Source organism: Musca domestica, unplaced genomic scaffold, assembly GCF_030504385.1.
Source record: "Musca domestica strain aabys unplaced genomic scaffold, Musca_domestica.polishedcontigs.V.1.1 11, whole genome shotgun sequence".
Classification (NCBI taxonomy): domain Eukaryota; kingdom Metazoa; phylum Arthropoda; class Insecta; order Diptera; family Muscidae; genus Musca; species Musca domestica.
The window spans coordinates 12564505-12586770 of NW_026712133.1; the positions used below are offsets into that span (position 1 = coordinate 12564505).

A 22266-nucleotide genomic window follows, 5' to 3' on the forward strand; every position below is an offset into this window, starting at 1 on the left:
CGCGTGCTGAGTGCGATGGTGCTGAGTGCTGTTGGAATGTTCAAGGTCTGCGGCCAAAATGTTTTCGTGCCCAAGGCTTTAATACACCCTCCAGAATATTTTCGCGATAATATTCGGCATTTATTCTGATGCCTCGGTCGATTAATACGAGCGGAGAGCGACCATCGGCTGTTATGGCGGCCCATGGCCGGCGCTTGAGTTCTGGTGGCCAACCGAAGGTGCACATTTTCAGCTGACCTCCTTGGCAAGTAAACACGATCAACGAATGCTGAACAACGAATGTTTTCTCGTCGGAGAAAACCAAATTCGACAGTTCACCACTTTCGGCCAAGCAACTCTTTAACTCTTTTGAGTTTATTTTCTTCCTGTTGCGATATAAGTTCTTGCACTTTTTGGAATTTCAATGGCTTACACCGAGCTCATTTTGTAATATTTTCCGAATGGAATATTGCGATATGTTCGGCTCACGAGCCATTTTCGGCCTTTTCGAACCATTTCTGCTGTTTTGTTTCGTCCACTTCTTTAACATTGGGCTACGCTACCAGTATCACGGTAATGAGCGATGGTACGAGACACAAAAGATTTATTCACATTTAAATGCTGGAGTGCTCCAATGATAGCCACTTATGGATCTCCAGCCAAATATAAAGAAATTACACTATCACGCTTGAAGTCCATCACGAATAACTTTTTTTCTGAAAAAATTCTCACCAAAATGCTTTTGTACGCTTGTAAACAATATAACGAGCTTTCACTGGAATAATTTTAACAGCTGTCGAACGAGTGGCTTAGAAATGACAGCAGTATGAAGTTGATTGCAGTTTCTTCATCCCACCCTGTATATACTTTGTGGGGTCCAAATGTATATTTCAAGGTGTTACAAACGGAATGACAAACAAAGTATACCCTCCATACTATGATGGAGGATATAAAAATTCCTGATGTAAACCGTTGGAATGAATCTAAGCGGACACTTGCTAGTACCTATGTATAGTCCTCATTCTTGCCGCCTTTTCTGAATCATTTCTGTTTGTAAAAGTTTGGTTTAATTCCGAAAGAGGATATAATTGATATGTACCCTTGAGCTTCTTAATACAATATTTTACTCAGGGAAGTCTGCATTTCTCATTTAATATTCTGTAAGAATCCATGATTTTATCTAATTATTTTAGATCTGACATTTTTTGGAGTCACTGTAAATCCCTTGATATTCTTAATTGTTCATGTAGAAATCAAAACTTCCCAAAAGATGAGCCTCCAAAATGCCCTTGTGGTAGGCGGTTGCTTGAAAATGTTATTAATAGATTAATAGAATTTAGTATTTTTTAATTATAAAGCAATTTTGCTTTGAAAATAATAATTCTACCAAATCCAATTCCCCATCAAAACTCTCCACCAGTTAAAGCACTTCGAGAAGAAGAATTCTCTTTAACAACTTGAATGCTATTTAAAGACTTCTTTTGTGACTGTCGATTCTCTTTTATACCACTTATCCTTGGCAAAAGCACAGTCATATACGCATATAAATAATTTATAAAAGAATTGAAAGGAGTTCCAACGCCATCACTCTTTGGCACAACGACAAAGTACAACAAAAACCCCGGCCCTAAACCGAAGATGGTCGAGCAACAGCAGAAACAATCACATAAAAAGGCTACCACCAACAAAAACAGCACCGCAGGATGTACCTACATATGCATGCAGGAGGTAGGAGGAGGGTCAAGAGCTGGTGGTGGTGCTGAGTGCTTTTGTCAAAAGGCCTAACTAAATAAGCGAGCCAACAACAGCATCGCCTCCGCCAGCCAAGTCACGTGAGTGGAAAAAACTGATAATTTATGGATGTCAAACACACGCACAACGCAGCAGTGCCAAACAGTGACATACATAGAAATCCAGCGAAGGAATACATTTTGGGCAGAGATGGCATTTAAGGTGTCTATAGCACACAGGCTGGGCGACAAGGCAATCAGCAAATCTTCGGCTTGGTATGTGGGCGTTTTATTCCCCGTCTACCTCTCTTTCTCTCCCTCTCACTCTGCCATTATTCTCTCCTGCATAAATTCCTTGGTACTGTTGTGTTGTGTGAACTTTATTCGTTATGCAGGGGAATGTGGGGAGACAAGGGAAGGAGGGAGGAGTGATGGTATTTCAGCATTTGCAACAAAAACCATGTACACCAAATAAACAGCATTCCAAATGACCTTGAAGAGGATCTTGACATAGGATAAGCATTCCACTCAACCTCTCTACCCAGTTAAGGATATTTACAAAACATTATCGAAGATGGCGCAGGCGATGATACTTACGTGTTGAAGGTTTTTTGGTATTCCTTGATTTGTTTGCGTGAAAATTCATGAAATTCGGTATAGACATTGACCACCTTGAAGGTGTGTGGCACCTCAATGCCTGCCTCCTGTGAATCGATAATGACCTGGCGACGATTCAAGATGTGTGACAGCTCCGAGGAATCGGTGCCGGAACCGGTGCCCGATTCACTGTTGCGACCCAGGGAAGAACGACGACCATTTGAGGTGGTAACGCCCGATACGGACGAGGCAGATGAAGCATTCGAGGAAACCGACATTTTGTTAAGCTATTCAAAATCACAGAAACTTTTTAAAAAATATATCACTGCCCTTTTGCGATGTTGATGTTTTTGTCAGTTAATTCACTTCACTTTTGAAAAGTGGCTATTATTAAAGCTTCTTTTTCGTTGTGTAGATAAATAGATGCTGCCTCTGCTTTTGTCGTGGGCTATTCCTTTTTGTTGGGCTGGGTTAGGTTTGTCAGTTGGTGAGTTGATGGTGATACACAACGACGGCGAGCGATGATAGTAACCGTGGGATAACTAGCAAAACACACCCTTAATTTCCAAAGGATCACGATTTTAATTCAATCTTCTTTGAAAATAATATTTGAAGCTTTTATTTTCCAAATTGTTATTGTAATTTAATAAATGCAATCAATAGCTTTCTTTTGTTTTTATTTTAATTTATTGTTTAATAATATGCCGTGTTTCGTATTTTCCGTTATTTTTTGTTTGTCCGGTTTGGTTTTAATCAGCCGCGCGACACAACCGTCTCACACAATGTCAAAATTACGAATATTGCCAATTGCTGCAAAGAGAGAGAACTAGGGATACTTAAGTCGATTGCTGACTATCGAATGAAGGTTGAAAACGGAAACAAAATAAATGATGCCAAGTGTGAAAAAACAGAAAATAAGTGGTGCCAAGAGAGATTTAACGGCGGATTGAAGACAAATGGTGTCAATATTTTAACAATTGAACTGTTATTTTCAAAATAATTGATAGCAGAAATTATGTAAAATATATATTTGTCTATTTTAATACCCTCCACTTTTGGGTAAAGAAACCATTCTTATATAAAAGTATCTCAATTAAAACTTGCTCCACTTTAAAATACAAATACCAGTAAGACCGTTTAGATAAAGATGAGAAAGTCATCGGCTGGGTTCTTCGGAAAAGAACAAAGGAGCGCAGAGCCAAAGTCGAACTAAGTCATCCCAAAACCCTTTTGTTCCTCTACGAAGAAGCCAGCCGATGATTTAAGCCAATAAAATAAGAGTTTTATGTATTTTCACCTTAATGCTGTTAAACATTCCAAAAAACCATAAAGTGGGTGAGGGTGCAAACTTTTGGACAAATCCGTGGAAAAATGTGACAAAAATCATCAAAACACCGACTATCGGGAGGTACCGTTATATGGAGGCTATACCAAAACGTGGACATATACATACTATGTTCCGCCACCGGAGCTAGAACTTATTATGACCTACAAATACCAAATTTTACACAAATCTGAAGAAATATGTGGCAAAAATAATCAAAATACCGAATGTCGGGAGGAAACGTTATTTGGGGGCTATACAAAAACGTGGACATTTACATACAATGTTTCGCCACCGGAGCTAGAACCCATTATGTCAAATACGAATTTTTAGACTAATCCGTGAAAAATGTGTCGAAAATCATCAGAATACCGAATATCCGGTATTTTATTATACCAAAACGTGAACTGATGTATCTCATTTTCAATACCAATCATCCTAGCCACAATACAAATTGTTTTGCCAAGTTTTGAAGCTCTACGAGTTCCTGTTTGTTGAAAATGAAAATCGGCCAAATATAGTCATTTTTCCAGTCTTATGTCAAACGTCGATAATTTCATAGATCTGAATTCGAATTCGTAGGGATGAGATGAGAAGGAAAGAAAACTTTTTTAAACTCGCAATACAAGGTGGTTGAATTCTCTTTCTTTCATTTTCGTGTTGAAAAAATAAAAATTAACGAAATTGTTGTTGAATGGGTAAATGATCATGTTCTTATTTGTTTGCAACTTTGAAACAATTTTCACTTACGAAATCAACTGAACCTCAGAAAAGATTCCACTTCTTATGTCAAATGGGCATCACTTCCCAATGGCGCTGACGATGTCGATTGATTGCATTTGCAACACTCCAACATTTGAGCAACTCTTAGTTTTTTACACCTTTTCAAAATGTATTTTTGCCAACAATTGCAAGTACTTACAAGAAACTACAATTTTTGCCATTTTCTTTGATATCATAAAGGGAAAATTGGTCATCGTAGTAAAAACTTTTACATTCTTACAGTTCTGGAACAGACCAAATTTGAAACAAATAATTCCGTTTATACTGATATCATAACATTATTTTTTATTGCATTACTTACACACATAGTACATAGTACTGACATCATTTTTATCATTTGTGTGTTCGATTACAGATGTAATAAATAACATGATAAAGCTGCTATTTAAAGCTGGAATTTACATATGTGCTGTCATTTTATTATCCAATACACATGGATGTGTGTATGTCAAAATTACGATGACTCATAACTTTTGATATAACTCACTCACATGTATTTTTTATTTCCTTTTACAACACTGTGTTTTATAAAAATATATAAGAATTTATGGAAGAATTGTAACCGCAAATTCAATTTTACAAACTAAAAACACTTTTGATTAAATTATATTTTTCCAATGAGAATAGGACTCGCTGTGATCAAAAAAGTATATATGTACCATGATAGAAGAATAGAGGTAGACGCATCGACACAGCTGCTGGGACAATGAACTGTCAAACCAATTTTGAAATTAAAAATGTTGAATGAAAAATTATTTAAATTTGTAAAAATTGTTGAAAAACGCGAATTATAATAACCTCCGAATGACGTCGTATAAGAAAACATATAAAAATCTACTTATATTTGAAAAAAAAAACAATTAAATTTTTTTGACACATCAATGCTCCCAAGCGTATTCAATGCATCTACCTTCTACTACCATGATATGTACTTTACTCATGTACTTCACTCACGTTCATGTATCACACCATGTGTGCAACTTCTACATATGGAAAATTTGACACTACATATGGAAAATTTGACACTACATATGGAAAACCCTTATCGCCTGGTAGCAGATTAAGTTGGTGTCTCAGACATGCCGTGAAAGAAAACGTAACGTCCGTGGTAGAAGAATACAGGTTGATGCATTAACACTTGGGAACATTTACATGTCAAGAAATTTTAAGATTTCTCAAAAATAAATAGATTTTTGTATTTATGTTTTCTTATACCACGACTATTAGATGTTGTATTTAATTATTACAAATTTGAATAAATTTTCATTCAAAATTTCCATTTCCAAAATTGGTTTAACAGTTCATTGTCCCAGCAGCTGAGTCGATTCGCCTACCTGTATTCTTCTACCATGGTAACGTCAATAAATAGTTTAAAGTTTGAACAGCACTGTAGTTCTAATGAAAGTCGAACTATGCTGCCGCTCACAATTTGTAATTTTGATAATAATAAATTCAACCTATTACTGTTTAATCTTTAATCACAATTAAATTATTATATTATTAAAAATATCTGTTAAAACATAAATTTTGTAGCTATCATAAAATTCTACTAGAAAGCTCAAAATGTATGCAATTTTTTAAAACAAATTACTAAGAACAGGAAGAGAAGTCTCAAATATGATTTAGTAAATTCAAACCTTATACAGTTATATTTTCCATTTTATTGGAAAATATCTAATTAGAAATGTATGAGAATATATCTTTGCCAACTAAATAGTACTAAATTGAAATACGTCAATATTATGAAAACTTCATTTTAAAGTGAGGCTATTTCACACAATCTTGATCAGTTCGATTAAGAGTTATCGATAATTAACGAAACCAAAAACAACCAATAGATGGCGCAGAATATCACAGCACAGACACATTCATGTATCATAGTACTAAAACTACGCCATTCGGCTAAAATAATCATTGAAATTAAAAATTTGTGAAGATTTACTTGAGTTGTTTTCCCAATTGACATATACCCTGTTTCAGAACCGGCAAAAATTACTGACTTTTCCTTTATGATATCGAAAAAGAAGTTGCGAAGCTATTAGATCTTGTAGGTTCTGGAATAGGCTATATACTAAAACATTTTCGCCGTAATACATCAAATGCAAGTATTGATTATTCACTAATCGATAAAAATATGTTGGACGCCAACCATTCCTCGTGTGTATGAAAAATACAGATGGCATTGATGTTCAAAAAACTTTTAAATGGACGTGTATAGCTTTGACAACAGATGGCATTGTAAAATCAAGAAATATCGCAGTTTTCGTCTAAAAACTTAGAACTAAATTAAATTTGCCGCAAATATACGAAACCAGAGCGCTTCTTCTTTTTCACTTCGGTGAAATATTTTGCCGCAAATTAGAAAAAAAAATTTCATGCAGGGATCTGTTTCTGGATGTGGAAAGAAATGTAATGCCAACAATACTTTCTGTTTTTTAAATGTTTGTTTAATTAAATTATTGAGGTAATGAAAAAAAAAAAAAACACTCAGGGGAAATCAATGATATTATGTGAAGTTGAACAAATTCGGCCGGGCCGAACTCTTCACCTTTTGGTAAAGAAAACATTTTTATATAAAATAGCTGAATTCAAACATGTTCCACTTTAAACTACAAATACCAGTAAGACAGTTTGGATTAAGCTCTTAAAATTTTCAAAAAACTATAAAGTGGGTGAGGCCGTTGTATGGGGGCCATATCAAAACGGGAACTTCTATAGACAATTTTAGACTTCATGGATTGTTATCTACCAAATCTTCTTAAATATCAAAATTTTAAAGAATTTCGTGAGTAAATGGATTAGGATTATCAATATACCGAATATCGGTGGGTATCGTTATATACGCCATAGGAAAACGTGGACCTATACACACTATGTTCCGCCACAGGAGCTAGAACCCATTACGAAAAACCAAAAACCAATTTCTGGACAAATCCGTGGAAAAATGTGGCAAAAATCACCAAACTACCGAATATCGTATCGTCATTTAAACAGACAGACGGACACTGTTAAATCGACTTAGAATTTTATGCTGATTATGAATATATATACGACGAATATTTAGGGATGATACAAACGGAACGACAAAGTTAATATACCCTCTTTCACAAGGTGGAGGGTATAAAAATAAACATAAGGATCGAGCACTTCCTGTGCCACGGCTTCCTAATTGGCCAAGCCTTTTATACACTACGCCACACAGTGGTAACATCTACAAGGAAACGAAATAGAAAAATAGTTCCTTTTGGTGATCTCCATGGAATCACAATCAGAATCGATTTATGCATGTCCACCCTTCTGTCCATTTATTTTTGTAAGCAAAGTACAGATCGAAGCTTTCTACATATCATTTGTTTGGCTCAGGGACGAATCCTATTGAAATTGATGATAATCGGTCTAAATTTAGATACAGCTACCATGAATATCTTCAATTTTATTGTGCGCCATATGTGTAATATTCGTCGAAATGGCATTTATTTCGGCACAACCGACCAATGTCAATCTAGAAGCAAGTATATCAAATTTAGTGAAAATCGGTTCAGATATATCTCCCAAATATAGGTTTCATCGATTTGGTGTTTGACTCTCTCACATTGGTAATATGCACTTCACAGCAATGCTATTTGGTACCAGATATCAGAAACAGCTCACGAATACCTCGGCCCAATTTTTTCCAGATCGGTTCAATTTTGGATACAGCTTCCATATTTATCTTCATCTGATTTCACGTTTTTTGTGCACCAAATGTGTAATATCAGATCAAATTGAATGGGTTTTGCGAAACTCAACCAAATGTATCGTGGGAGCAAATACGAAATTTGGAGAAACTCGGTTTCCATACATTTATAGCTCCGATACATCGTTTTTTATTTAAGGCTGCTATAGCAATACTATTTGGTGCGAGAGTTACAAACAAAAATACAGAACGAAACGGTTGCAAACGTTTCACATACCTAATTTTCATACTCTGATTTCCATTACCTTCTGTATAATTCAACAGTTCAACTTTTGTTAATATCGACAAATGTAAACTGGAGAAAATCACACGAAAACGTTTAAATTGTGCTCTGATTCAGTTTACCTATGTCCGCTGGGTTAGGTCTATGGTCCATAAACAAACTATATCCGTCTTTCAAAAATTAAAAAGTTTCTGTATACCAGATTCTTTCATTAAGAGTATATTAAGGTCCTCGGCAATCTTTGTTTAAACCTCTGAAGACCAATTACAATAACTAAGATACTTTTTTTATTTCAAATCATGTGTATAATTCACCAAACATAGTAAATAATAGTAGATACTCATTTCATTATGTATGTATTTGTTTCTTTGCCATCGCTTAAATTGTTTTAAATAACCCTCTATATAACCAGTCTAGGCATACCATTACAAATTAATAACGTAGTCATATTTATTTAATTATATACTTGGAACTAAAATCTTTGTTAAATCAATTTTGAGTGTTTCTTAAGAAATTAAATCCATTTTGGATTTGCCACTCTCCGACGATTCCTCTTCGGGCACATAGGTTGATGACAGAGCTTTGCCGCGATGATTAAATGTATAGAATGAGGGGAAGTTGCCCAATGTATCCCAGGACTTGCCTTGCATATCAACGGTTGCACGAATCTCCTTGAAATTGCCTACAATCTGTATGACATTGTAAATGACCACAATCAAACTGACAACGGTTTGAACGACAATCTGAAATAATAGGATAATATGTTAATAATCGTGAAAGCGAGTATAACTAGAAAATTATGAGAAAGGTAAGCACCAAATTATAAATTTTTTTGGAGAAAAAATCCCAATCGAAATAGCTATTATACCCTTTTTGCACTATATAAAACTTTTTCTCAGATAATACTTATAGAATAATCAATAATAGCTTCCAAATTTAATTGTAGTGAACAATAATTAAATAATTTATCAAATAATATTTAACATCGTATAAGTGGCAATTAGCTTTTTTCATTTTTTGTGGTATAAGTTTTCAAGATTTCATGGTTTTAAGCATTTGGTAATGTTCTTCTAACCGAGTTTACAGTATTTTTTTCTTGATATAAAAAGAAGAACATAATCTCAAAATATTAAGTTCTATCACAGGATTAAATGTCGACACATATCTTGAAGTTTATGCTTAAAATGTTATATTGAGTTCAGGAGAAATATGTTAGGTACACTATTACTAAAGATTGTAATGCTTTTGCAAGTTATTTGTAATTCATGCATGTAGGTCACTTATATAAACAAGCCCTGTTATTTATATAAAAAGTATGACATTTAAGTTCTTTCATCATAAGGAAACCTATATTGTTATAGTTGTCTGAGGAAACAGAATTTCCAAATGTATTCCTTACAAAATAACTCCCTAAATTTTCATGGCGGGGAGTAATTTAACACAAAAATCGTCTACAACTTATTCCACGGAGAGCTTTTAAAGCACTTTGGTTCGCTCACGCAATAACCTGCGTATCCTTTTGTGGCTCATGCGAAAACATGTAGCCCAAGTATACATTCAGAAATGATTGAAATTCTTTTTGGATGCCAGCAGGTCCAGAAGCAATGTGTTAGCACTGGGATTTACAAAACTTATTTGATTTAAGACGCAGAACACTTCATTATAAGACACATTTTTTTCATTTTCACACATCGGTTGGAAGAAATATTCTCTATATTTCTGCCGAGTTGAGATGCAGTCCATCCATCCTTTGCAAATGATTATTGTATGTCTTAAACGTTTCTTTTCAACACCTTCACTTGGTACTTACATCCAATGGTAGTTTTGTGAATTCCTGTTCAGTTAGCCGCAAATATGTACGATCTGAAAAAGAAAACAAAGTTAATATGGAGTGCTCTACATTTTGGACGAACTAATAAATTTTAATCTGCGGGGTCAGCTGTATGAACACACACACAAAACTATAAACCCCACCAACAACAGCAACTGCACCATTCATACTTACAATGAGCTGCCGAATATGCGGCATGCAATAAACTGGCAAAACCGGCAACTAGGAGAATTTTATTGACAATTGTGTTGGCCATCTTTTAATTAATTTAATAAATATATCTTTGGCAAAGATTTAATTCAACAATTTGTGTGTGAAGAAATTAATGAAAACCACCAATCTAGCTGCTGCTGTCAATTAAAATGACAGTTCAACAGTATCTCTCAAACTGTAAATAGTCCAAAGCAGAGTTGTTTTGAAAGGTACTTAAAAAAGTGCTACCTCATCAAAAAATGTAACGATGTCATATTTAAATTTTTATTGCTCGTTTAGACAACTATCATTGACAGCTATTTATGCAATGCGAATGACAAAATTTTGTGGCATCTGTAAAAGCAAAATGATAATGATGAATTGATAGCTTGATTTTATAGTTTTAAGAAGTTTGAAATTTACACCACAAACAATATTGCCTATATTATATTATAAGTTGGATGTTTTCAATGATATATTATGAAAACATTGTATATTATATATTAGCATTAGAATACTTTGTATTATTTTACGATGAGAAATTCCTTCGCTCGTAAAATGATTCAAAATTCAAATGTTCAAATTAACGGAAGACTATCAAACTTCATTTAAATCTATCACTTAAATTTGTAAAAATACCTTTCGTTTCCCACCGTTTCACTGGACTTTGCTGTAAAATGACAAATTGTTGTAACTATTGTTACCAAATATCCATGGTAGAAGAATATAGGTAGACGTATCGAGACAGCTGCTGAGACAATGAACTGTCAAACCAATTTTGGAATTGAAAATGTTGAATGAAAAATTATTTAAATTTGTAAAAAATTTTGAAAAACACGAATTATAATAACCTTCGAATGACGTCGTATAAGAAAACATATATGACTCTACTTATATTTAAAAAAAATAAATTTTTTTGAAATGTCAATGCTCCCAAACATTGATGCATCTACCTGTATTCTTCTGCCATGCAAATATCGAATAGAAAGGCACTATTTATATCGATTTCAAAATATTTTTTAAACTTTATTTAAAATCTCTAAACGTTTACATTTATTTTGTTTTATTTATTTTCGAAACTACTCCCGATACCTTAGTGTCTTCCATAGCGCCACCGTTGCAACCATTCCCTTTACACAGCTTACACTTGGAACCGGATTCCAACATACATTTGTAATATTCATAGGTATTTGAGGCACAACCACGTACCGAGTGTTCCTGAGTCAAACTGAAATATTCATAGCAACCTTCTTTGGCACCACTCGTCGGTTGGAATTCATTTCTGGCACAAGGTGTGGGTTGGTCAGCTAATGCCTCCTTGCAATTGTTGGCATCCGTACCACACTGATAGCAGTGAAGACGTTCGGGAGGGAATGATCCACGATTACAAAAGTTACCCTGGCAACTTTGACACTCAAGCACATTGTTGAGCGTGCAGTTTAACTGACCGGTTTCACATCCACGCTTGGTAATGCCATCGGCAAATGTTGCTATGACACAATTGGCTCCAGCTTGCTGACACTCTTCGATTTCCAGAAATCCGGGTTGTTGCCATGCTGCACAGTCGGGGTAGTGTTCCGTGGAACATTGATAGCAGCGTATAAACGGTGTGGCATTACATTCGGTGCCCATGTCGCATTCGTATTGACGATTTATATCAGTTCGCTGCGGGGGACGGGCACAGCCACGTTCCACATGCCAATTTTGGTATTCCACGGCGAAACACGACGAGGCTTCTGGCGAGCCACAATAAGTGGATCTAATCAAGCTTGGGACATAACGACAGTCATCACTGCCCGTCTCTGAATTACAGACTAGGCATTGCTGGAATGGCAAATTGCCAGAATTGCAGAGATCAGGTCCTGTGCATTCCGTTAAACGATCTTTATTTTGACGCATTTCATCGGTCATATGACGATCGGAACAGCCACGCACTACATGATCCAAATTTTTGTAAATGAAGCAGGTGTTGCTGCTCTGCAATGTTGTTGTCATTTGGCACTCCTCAAATTGGGTAATATTGGACTTGGACGTCAGATCCATTTTACATCCCTGGCTTTGTTGCGAATCACAATAGGCACAGCGCAAACTATCCGTTGACGAATTATCGTTACAGCCATTGTAGTCACAGAATATAGCCCTATCTGAGATGGTGTGATTCCGATCCGATTTGCACCCTCGATAGACTTCAGTTGCGGAACGTATGTCCAGAAAACAGGCATCTTCTTCGTGAAAGTTGCGGCATGGATGTGGTTTTCCCATCGGTTTCAGTTGGCAGCCTTCGCCGCTGCATTGGTGGCACTTCATACGGCCGGGTGGATAAACACCCTTGTTGCAAAGATTGATGTCGCATGTTTTCCGATACAGTGCATCAATGCTGGGCGTTGAAGCCGAACAACCGCGGTAGGTGATGTCGTCAACTGCAAAGGTAAATGGAAAATAATCATGATTAACAGTTTTGCGAAATTGCGTGTTCAAATGGAAGATTCCCGCAGATAGTTCGCATAATTTGCAAATATCATGACCATTGACAATTTTCTTCTCTGGGTCACAAAGGTCACTGACCGAAATAGCCATGGCATGACACTGCATTTGTATCTCTTAACTCATAATTTTTATTTCTTACTTATGGCAGTAGCACACCAAAGCGAGGTTGAACCGCAGTCCTCCAAGGGTAGTTCCGTGTCATTCAAGGTGGTGGCACAGGCTTCCAGGGAAATTGAATCACATTTGTAGCAAACAATGGCATTGCAAATACCTAAAAGGCAATGTAAAAAATTAATGATACAGGTATATTCAATTTGTTTATTTAATATCTTGAATATCTACAAAAAGATACCATTTTTTAGTTACAGGACTGTGTTTATAAAAATGAAAAGAGAATTAAGATCAAATTTCTGAAAACTCATTAGGATTAATAAACATTAATGTTAATGAGAACTACATACCCTCTGCACAAGTAATGAAAACTAATTATTCCCTAAAATAATGAATTATTCCTAAGGAGGTGAAATAGCTTACCCCAAGTGACATATGTGAGGCTTAATGTCGACAAAAAATTTCAATCCATAAAGAATTGTAAAATAGACTAATATAGAATCAATAACCAGACAAAGCGGCTGAATCTAGAATTTTGACAATTTTCAAGTGGACCAGTCCTGGTGCGTAGGCGTGTGATAAGGCTGTGTTTTAAGAAATTAGTATTAAAAGGTGGTTACAAAAAGTACAACAAAATGAATAATTTGTATTGGACAAACGGAATGAGCTAGAATTCCAAAATTTGGAATGAGAGTCACATATGGAGTGCAGGATACATGTACCAAAGGTTACGAAAAGTTCTAAAATGGTACATAAAATTGAATATGGTACCACTTGGTATTATGTGAATGGTCAAAGGCTGGAAAGTATGTAAATCAAAGCTGGAAAGTAAAACAGTTTGGCTTAGGATGAACGGATCAAGTTGGAATGTTGAAATATTGTATTGGGGTCCCTGTTGACGGTAGATTTGCGATAAAGAATTGGTTTTGGAAATGTGTAGTATAAATACTAAATAGTACTATATCAGGTACAATTTGGTATTGAGTGGATAGATAGTATTCGAAATCTGAAATTCGGTATTAGGGTCGTGGTTTTTTGGCATGTGGCAAGGTGGTTTAAGAAATGTGTACTATAATTGCGGAAAAAGTACTGAATGGTGGAAAATTTGGTAAAGCGGGAAGAAATAGGGATACAATTAGATTACTGATGTTATCTGGAATTGAGACAAGGATGCAGTTTGTAAGCGCGAGCTGTATTGTACGAAAAGTGTTAAATGGTACTAAATTTGCTATTATGTGAAGGTTTTGGGCTGGAATTCTCAAATTTGATTTTGAGGTCTCTGTTTGTAACTGGAATCGAGATATGGAGCTAATTTTGGGAATGTGTACTATAATTGCACGAAAAGTACTAAATAATAATAAACTTGGTATTGGGTAAAGAAATAGTGCTGAATTCCTGATTTTGATATGGATTTCATTGTTGGTGGTTGTGGTTAAGGTATGGAGTTGGTTTTGTAAATGAGTACTATAATTTAACAAAAAGTACTAAGTGGTACTAAATTAGGTATTGTGTGAAGGGATAGAGCTGGAATCCCGAAATTTTAATATTAAGGACTCTGTTGGAATCTGGAATTGAGATCTGGTGGTGGTGTTCGAAAAGTACTAAAAGGTACTAATTTTGGATGACTAGGATGGAGAGATGAAGATTGTTTTGGATATGCGTACAAATTGTTACTTAATTTGGTATTGGGTGAAGGAATAGATTTGAAATTCGTTGTTGGTTTTTGGGGTTTAGATATGGAGACGTTGAAATAGTTTTGAACAGAAAAATTGGATGTGGGTCCATTGTGCAATGGTTTTACTAATTCCTTCCCGGCAGAAGGATAAACATAAAAAACTTGAATAACAACCTTGAAAGTCTGAAAATTTGGTACGACGTATTATTAAAAAAATTGTTAAACTGAACATATTGTGCATTTTGAGTACGAAAAAGGTCCCAGATATCTTCCGATATTCGGTATTTTGTTTATTTCAGCGGCATTTTTTATAGGAATTGATTCCAATTTCGTATTTTAAGTTCCTAATGGGTACTACCGTCCATGGTAGAAGAATACAGGTAGTATGAAGGGTATATTAAGTTCGTCATTCCATTTGTATCTAATAATCATTTTAGACATAACAAAGTAAATATACTCTTGATCAACGTAATTCTACAGTCAAAACGAATACACGCTACAGTCAAAACGAATTAAGATAGGAAGCTAAAATTTTGCACAGATCAGTCTATTGTCTGTAGGCAGGTTAAGTTCGAAGATGGGCTATATCGGTCCACGGTATCGTATAGCCCCTATACATCTGTACCCCCGATATTCGGTATTTTTATGAGCCACATTTTCAATGGAATTGTCTGAAAATCCACACATGGAATTCTTACTAAGTACTTTACCCTCTGGAAGAGAATTGTTTACATAGGTCCACGATATTGTATAACCACCATATAAGGGTACCCCCTGATATTAGGTATTTTGATGATTTATGACACATTTTCCAATTCAATTGTCTGAAAATCCACACAAAGGGTTGCTTTTGAGTATTTTATATAAGTCTACGATATCATACAGCCCCCTTACAACGGTACCCCCCGATATTCGGTATTTTGATGATTGTAGACAATTTTTTCAATGAAATTGTCTGGAAATCCGTTTGTGGTCCTCGTCTTCGTAAAGCCCCCATAAAGCGGGTTTCATATAAACGGCATTTTCGACAAAATTTTCTTAACATTTTGCAAGTTCCTTCCAAATGGTGGGGGTATTAAAACTTCGCCCCGGCAGAACTTAGCTGCTTTTTACATTTTTTTTTTAATTTTGGGTTTTAAAGATACCGATTTTTGTCGGTAACTCAAAAAATGAGTTAGATCACAATGAGTTAGTCACAATTAACCCTTAATCAAGTATTTAAATGTATTTTCACAATATTTTCGAACTTTTATTAAAAAATCACAAACTTCAAATTTAAGAGTAGATATGTAATTCTTGCGCTTCGTTATGTTTAGGTGTAAATCATTTATATTTACGGGTTGAAATTTCAATAAATTCTTTACCAACTTTTTGCTAATATTATCACCACAAAAGCTAACAATTGCAGATTAACTTTTCGAATAATTTCCATTCCGTCACTTTAGCTGCAATTTTACGATTACCTAAACTTGGCAATAGTCTAATCGCGCACCCGGTATGATCACTTTGATTTGTCGGAACGTAATGAAAAAACGTTGCCGTTTAGAGAAAGCGTTTGAAATTATTGATCAAAGAATGATTATCTATTTGTTTGTCATTATTGCAATATTTCTTTATCACTGCAATTCATTGTTTTCTTTTGACAATAAACATTACACTCCAATCGTACCCACTAAGTCATTTGAGGGTTAACGAAAAATTAATCGTTTAGCTTATCAGCAGCCATAATCTTTAATAACTACTTGAATTTATTTCAAACTGATACCTAATTGTTTGGTGTTGTTGTTTTAAACGTTCTTTGTAGTCATTCGGATCGATATCGATTTAACATTTAAGTGTTCTACATGGCATTTGGAGGTTTACGACAGCCAACGACGTACAAATTCTACTTTTTTCAGAATCAGTGTACTGACATTGGAAGTCAACACTTCAGTGATGAGGAGCATAACCGGAAAAATCCACTAGAATATCTGTCAAAATGATTCACTCTTGACAACATAAACGTCGGAAAGGTCGAGGGAGCTCAAATTCTGACCAAAAATTAACCTTCTATTTGCAATCAATTCGAAATGGTGCAGTAGCGTAGTTAACGGAGGACATAGTTCCATTGAACGATTCATAGAAAAGAGCGTATGAACTAGGTCAGTCAATCTAGTTTTTCCTAGTTTACTTACCTACGATCAATGTTTTTTTTTTAATTATTTTCTACTTTATGGTTTGCTCTACATTTTCTGTAATTTATTTTTTCAAATTCAGTTTCAGGTTTCCATCTCTGCTTTATATACAATGAATTTATGAATATACATTTTGGCAATGACTTATTTTCGAAAACATACTTTGAAACAAGTTAAAAAGCAGTAAGTTCGGCAGGGCCAAACTTTGAATACCCTCCACCATTTGGAACGAATTTGGAAATTTTATAAAAATAAAATCCTTAAAAAATTCTTTTAAATTTTAAATATACCGAATATTGCCGTTATATTGGGGTCTATACGACGTGCATCTACATGCCATTAGCCATTACCATACGGTGAATAATGTAGCTAAAATCATCAAAATATCGTATATATATATATATATATATATATATATATATATATATATATAGGTACCATTATATCGGAGCTGTGCGAAGACCTGGACCAGCATAGACAATTTTCTGTCACAGGCTATAGCATCCATTACTAATATCAAATACGATATCTCAAACAATTTTGGTGGATATTCCACATAAACTCGTCAAAATACCAAATATAGGGAGGTACCCGCATAGACATTTTTCTGTCACAGACTGTAGTTCCCATTACGAACTCTAAATACGTAATTTGAAACAATTCCGGTGAATAATGGCGCTAAAATCATCAAAATACCGAATTTTGGGAGGTACCGTTATATGGGGGCTATACGAAGACCTGGACCTGCGCAGACATTTTTCTGTCACAGACTGTAGTTCCCATTACGAACTCTAAATACGTAATTTGAAACAATTCCGGTGAATAATGGCGCTAAAATCATCAAAATACCGCATTTTGGGAGGTACCGTTATATGGGGCCTATACGAAGACGTGGACCTGCACAGACAATTTTCTGTCATAGGCTGTAGCATCCATTAAGAATCTCAAATACCAAATTTGAAACAATTCCGGTAAATAATGTCGCTAATATCATCAAAATACCGAATATAGGGAGGTACCGTTATATGGGGGCTATACGAAGACGTGGACAGGTAGGTCCACGCGTGTTTACAACAGACAGACAGACGGACATGGCTAAATCGACTTAGAATTTTACGCTGATCAAAAATATATATACTTTGTTGGGTCTGACATGAGTTTTTCGAGGAGTTACAAACGGAATGATAATGTTAATATACCCTCCATAGTATGGTGGAGGGTATAAAAAGGAAACATATCATTGCAAAGGTTGCCTTTTTAATTCTACCATTGGTCTATGTATGAGTGTTCAAACTCAGTGAAAGATTCAGTGTGAGTCATGGTAGAAGAATACAGGTAGATACATCAACGCTTGGGAACATTGATATGTAAAAAATTTTAAAATGTTTTTTTTTAAATAATTTCAAAACAAAGTAGTAAGTCCTCATGTCACAATAGGAAGATCGGTTGTAAGCTATACGTCTTCAGCGAAGGCGGAGACCTTACCTGAACATCATTACCAAATATTTTGTTCCTGCCTACGTGCTAATATCAGGAACCACGGTAGGACTAATAAGGTAACCTCGTACAATCATATGTTTAAAATGTTGTTGAATTATACATTTCATAACATCTTTCTGTACAAATGTATATTTATAAATTCGTTCTATATATACACAAATCAGAGATGGGAACCTTTTTCTTTTAGTTAAATTTGGCAAAGTAAAGTACATATTTTTATTTGAAATGAGGTTACCTTAGCCTTATTAATGGTTAGCCTTATTGATGGGAGCCCTTTTAATACTGCCAATAGACTTAGGATAAGGTGTGTCTAGTTACCCTAAAATTTGTAACAATTGTTACAAATTGTTACTGGAAGTCGTCTGTTAACCCGAAAGTTCTGCAAAAGAGAGCGGTTGGAGAGAGAAATTTTGACAGTTCTTTCAGTGAGAGTTTGCAAATTCTTGCTGGAAAAATTTCTTCTTGCAATCGCTTGCAACTCTTCTTCTTCTCATTCATCGACATTCAATCAGATGTTTTCTATTGTTTGTTTATTTATTTTTGTGCTTTCAATTTGAAAATATTTTTTTGGAATTAGCAAGACTAATAGTTTTTGGAGAACAACTTTACAAAATGTGAAAAACGTAAATGTTAATATGTAATAAGAAAATAAAAGACTATTTTCAACATTTTTATTTAAAAAACTTGTAAAATTAGTATTGCTTCCTTTGTTTTAATTCTCCTTATGGGGGACAAATTGGTTTGTTTTGACAAATCAGCTGATTAGTTGCAAGCTTCTGCAGGAATACCGTCTGTTTACTTTTCGCATTTTCCTTGCAAAAGAGCATAAAACTACCTTACTCTCTCAGAAAGAAGTTACTGGACAATTCCTGCAGGAAAAGTAACCAGACACACCTATAGTTAGAACTTATTGAAATAACGCAGCTAACAATTTTTCCTGGGGCTTTGATGTCTGATTTTCTGTCTCTCCAGAAAAGTTTCCGAGTAATCTGCGCAAAATCGGCTCTTTTGTTTTGTAAAAAAACAAAGCATAAAAGAAAAAAAACCAGCTTCACAGCACAGAGTTAACTCTTTTTTTGGCAAGATTTTCTAGCGTTTCTCCAGAAAAGTTTCCGAATAATCTGCATATACTCGTTTCTTTTGTTTCGTTTGGAAAAAAATAATAATAAAGTAAAAATACGGCATTAACAAAGAGCTCGAGACTTTTTTGTACCGTTCTTTCCGAAAAGTTTCCGAGTACTCTGCACATACTCTGTAGAAATGATTTGAAACATTTTATGTATACCACTTTTGTTGTTTCGGTTTTTTATTTATGATCAGTTTTTCTTCAGCATTTGAACAGAGCAGATGCGCAGTAAATTAAAAGTGTCGAAAAAAATGGTTATAGTGAAAATAATCATAATTATTAGGTAAGTAAGACAAATGTTAAAAACAATTTCCCGCAGTACTACAAAGACAAATGTTGAACTACAAGCTGACGATTTAATTCGCAAAATATTAAGCGAACTACGTAGGTATGGAGTGATAGTTATGGAAGAAAATGTATGTGTAAGTCAGCGAGAAGAAGAAATAGAAGACTTGATCCCTAGTATTCATATTTACCCATAAGAAAGAAAAAAGAAGCCACCATCCCGAATGTCCAACCGTCGCTTCAAGAAGTATTTAGAGGAAGCAATCCAGATGACAGACATTTTAAAGTACTACGATACTGTTTATATTGTAGGCGACACATTTAGCTAGACAAATTTAGCAAATCCAAAGACTCAAATATAGTTCTGCAATACCTTTTGAAAGACGTTAGCAAATATAAACAACAATAAGGAACAAGTTCAGAAATAAAGTGCACAATATCGAAATAGGCAATTATGTCTGCGACACGACATGATTTATTATATTCGGGGGGATATTGTGACTAAAGGATAACTTTCCCACATTTTCCGCTGATTTACTTACTGGCGAGTCTTTTAAGAACAGAGCTCAACCACAACATCTCACAAATATAATAGATAATAAGGGATATTGGATGTTTTAGCCAGTTTCTCGTGCACGTTGTGTGCCTTGGTGTGATGAAGCACCTCCTAAAATCTGAACGAAAATAAAACACCGGAAATTTATCTTGAATGCTTACCAAATTAAAAAAAAACAAGTAGCCGAAAATTTCAAAAAAAAAAAAAAAAAAATGGTTGTGAAAATAGGTTCCCTGGAACCATTGATGGACTAGATAGGTGGAAGTCTTCAGAGCTCTCTTGGTTTGTGTTGTACGGCTCAATTGTGGTTTAAAAAACCTTGTGGGCGATTTTATAAAACCACATAGTTCCATACGTATTCTTTGTGTCAAAGGCATATGCACTAAATTTAATAAGGTTGCGAATTCCATCACGAATAACTTTTTTTCTGGAAATCTCGCACCAAAATGCTTTTGTACGCTTGTAGACAATATAATGTGCTGCCACTGGAATAATTTTAACAGCTGTCGGACGAGTGGCTTAGAAATGACTTTCATATTCTTACAGTTCTCAAATTTTCTTTGGGTTTCTGATAGTTTTTCTTTTACCTCTTTTCCAGAATGGAAGCTCCTAATACAAACACCTTTGAGTTACTATCCTTATTAGTTCAACAAAATAAGACACTGCTGGAACAAAATACTACTTTATTAGAAACAAATAAAAAACAAATGGATGAACAATTGCAAGCTATGAAGGAACAATATACAAAACAGAACGACGATACCTCGAAAATGTTTTCATATTTTACAACCCAAATTATAGAATTGAAAAGAAGCATTGATATAATTCTGGAGGAGGTTGAAATCAAAAACAACATTAATTCACTGGAAAAGCTACGCACCACTAAAGAAGCTTAACATTTTTGAAAATAAATTAAAGAACGATTTTGGCTTTCCGAACCTTATGGTAAGTAAGAATCTTTCTACAATTTTTTACTTTTATTAAATATTATTTCTGTAGTAACACCGTTTCAAAATGCATTCCCATGATAATATACGATTACTTTACGGGATAATTACTTTATTAGGCTCCTTAAAGGTTTGTATCCTCATGTTTAAAACTATTTGATAGTGTAAATTTTTTTATATTTTATTTTTATTATTTAGATGCGGCATTGGAAACCCATATCAAACATTTTTTTACTATCCCAAAAATCGCGGCAAAAAAATAAACGGAAATAATCTAATTAAATTCTTTTAGAATTTTAAAATGCTACCTATTTTAATAAAAATCAGTTTCAGTAAAGATTTTATTTGTATTGAATTACTAATGTTTATGTTTTTTATATTTTATAAAGTGGCGATTTTCTAATATTGAAAAAATAAACAGAAACAATTACTTTAAATATTAAATCAAATTTTAGATTTTTTCCCGATTATTCTCTGATAATAATTCTCTGATTTTAAAATGAATTAATCGATTTTCGAATAAAACTATAGAGCAAATTCGTATTTTTTTCCGAATTTCAAGTCAAAAATCAAGAATTTGGGATTGATCATCCTATTTTCTGGTTTTCGAAAGTGTTGCCGAAATTTTCCCGATTTTCGGATAAAACTATGGAAACAAGCAAAAAGCAGCTAAGTTTATACCCTCCACCATTCGGAAGGAACTTGAACATTTTCAAATAATTCCGTCGAAAAATACCGCTCAAATAAAAACCTTTATATAGGGGCTGCACGAAGACGTGGTGCTAGATAATCAATTTTCTGTCATAGGCTGTAGTAACGCCTGCGAACTTCAAATACGAAATTCAAAACAATTCCGATGAATAATGTTGCTAAAATCATCAAAATACCGTATAAAGGGAGGTACCGTTGTATTGGGGCTATACTAAGACGTGGACCTGCATAGACAATTTTCCGTCATAGGTTGTAGTACCCATTATGAACTTCAAATACAAAATTTGACGCAATGTCGC

General features: G+C 34.6%; 3 protein-coding genes and 1 long non-coding RNA gene across 5 annotated transcripts in view; 1 reads left to right on the top strand and 3 right to left on the bottom strand.

Moving 5' to 3' along the window:
- LOC101898408 (EF-hand domain-containing protein D2 homolog) overlaps positions 1-3110 on the bottom strand; it is a 71763-nt gene extending 68653 nt beyond the window's left edge. Inside the window, exon 1 of the mRNA XM_005175831.4 lies at positions 2307-3110. Within this exon, the coding sequence (XP_005175888.1) occupies positions 2307-2584 (278 nt within the window). The 5' untranslated portion in view covers positions 2585-3110. The remainder of the gene's footprint in view (positions 1-2306) is intronic.
- A 5694-nt stretch (positions 3111-8804) lies between these two features.
- LOC101898582 (ER membrane protein complex subunit 5) lies at positions 8805-10588 on the bottom strand. Its single transcript, XM_005175832.4, has 3 exons — positions 10378-10588; positions 10183-10235; positions 8805-9115 (listed from the first exon to the last, which is right to left on the bottom strand). The coding sequence occupies exons 1-3, from the start codon at positions 10457-10459 to the stop codon at positions 8879-8881; spliced, it is 372 nt and encodes a 123-aa protein (XP_005175889.1). The 5' UTR covers positions 10460-10588; the 3' UTR covers positions 8805-8878.
- Positions 10589-11407: 819 nt separating this feature from the next.
- On the bottom strand, positions 11408-16211 carry LOC101901289 (uncharacterized). 2 transcript variants are annotated; one of them, XM_059131200.1, is made up of 3 exons: positions 13417-13587; positions 13022-13153; positions 11408-12815 (listed from the first exon to the last, which is right to left on the bottom strand). In XM_059131200.1, the coding sequence occupies exon 3, from the start codon at positions 12700-12702 to the stop codon at positions 11449-11451; it is 1254 nt and encodes a 417-aa protein (XP_058987183.1). In that variant the 5' UTR covers positions 12703-12815; positions 13022-13153; positions 13417-13587; the 3' UTR covers positions 11408-11448. The 2 variants fall into 2 exon arrangements, with proteins under 2 accessions (XP_058987183.1, XP_011294031.1); XM_011295729.3 differs by lacking the exon at positions 13417-13587 and adding an exon at positions 16037-16211 and having other exon boundaries at positions 11409-12815.
- A 3132-nt stretch (positions 16212-19343) lies between these two features.
- LOC101898753 (uncharacterized) lies at positions 19344-21634 on the top strand. Its single transcript, XR_225456.4, has 4 exons — positions 19344-19751; positions 20908-21254; positions 21309-21386; positions 21455-21634. It is a non-coding gene; the product is annotated as an uncharacterized LOC101898753 (long non-coding RNA).
- The last annotated feature ends 632 nt before the right edge of the window (positions 21635-22266 follow it).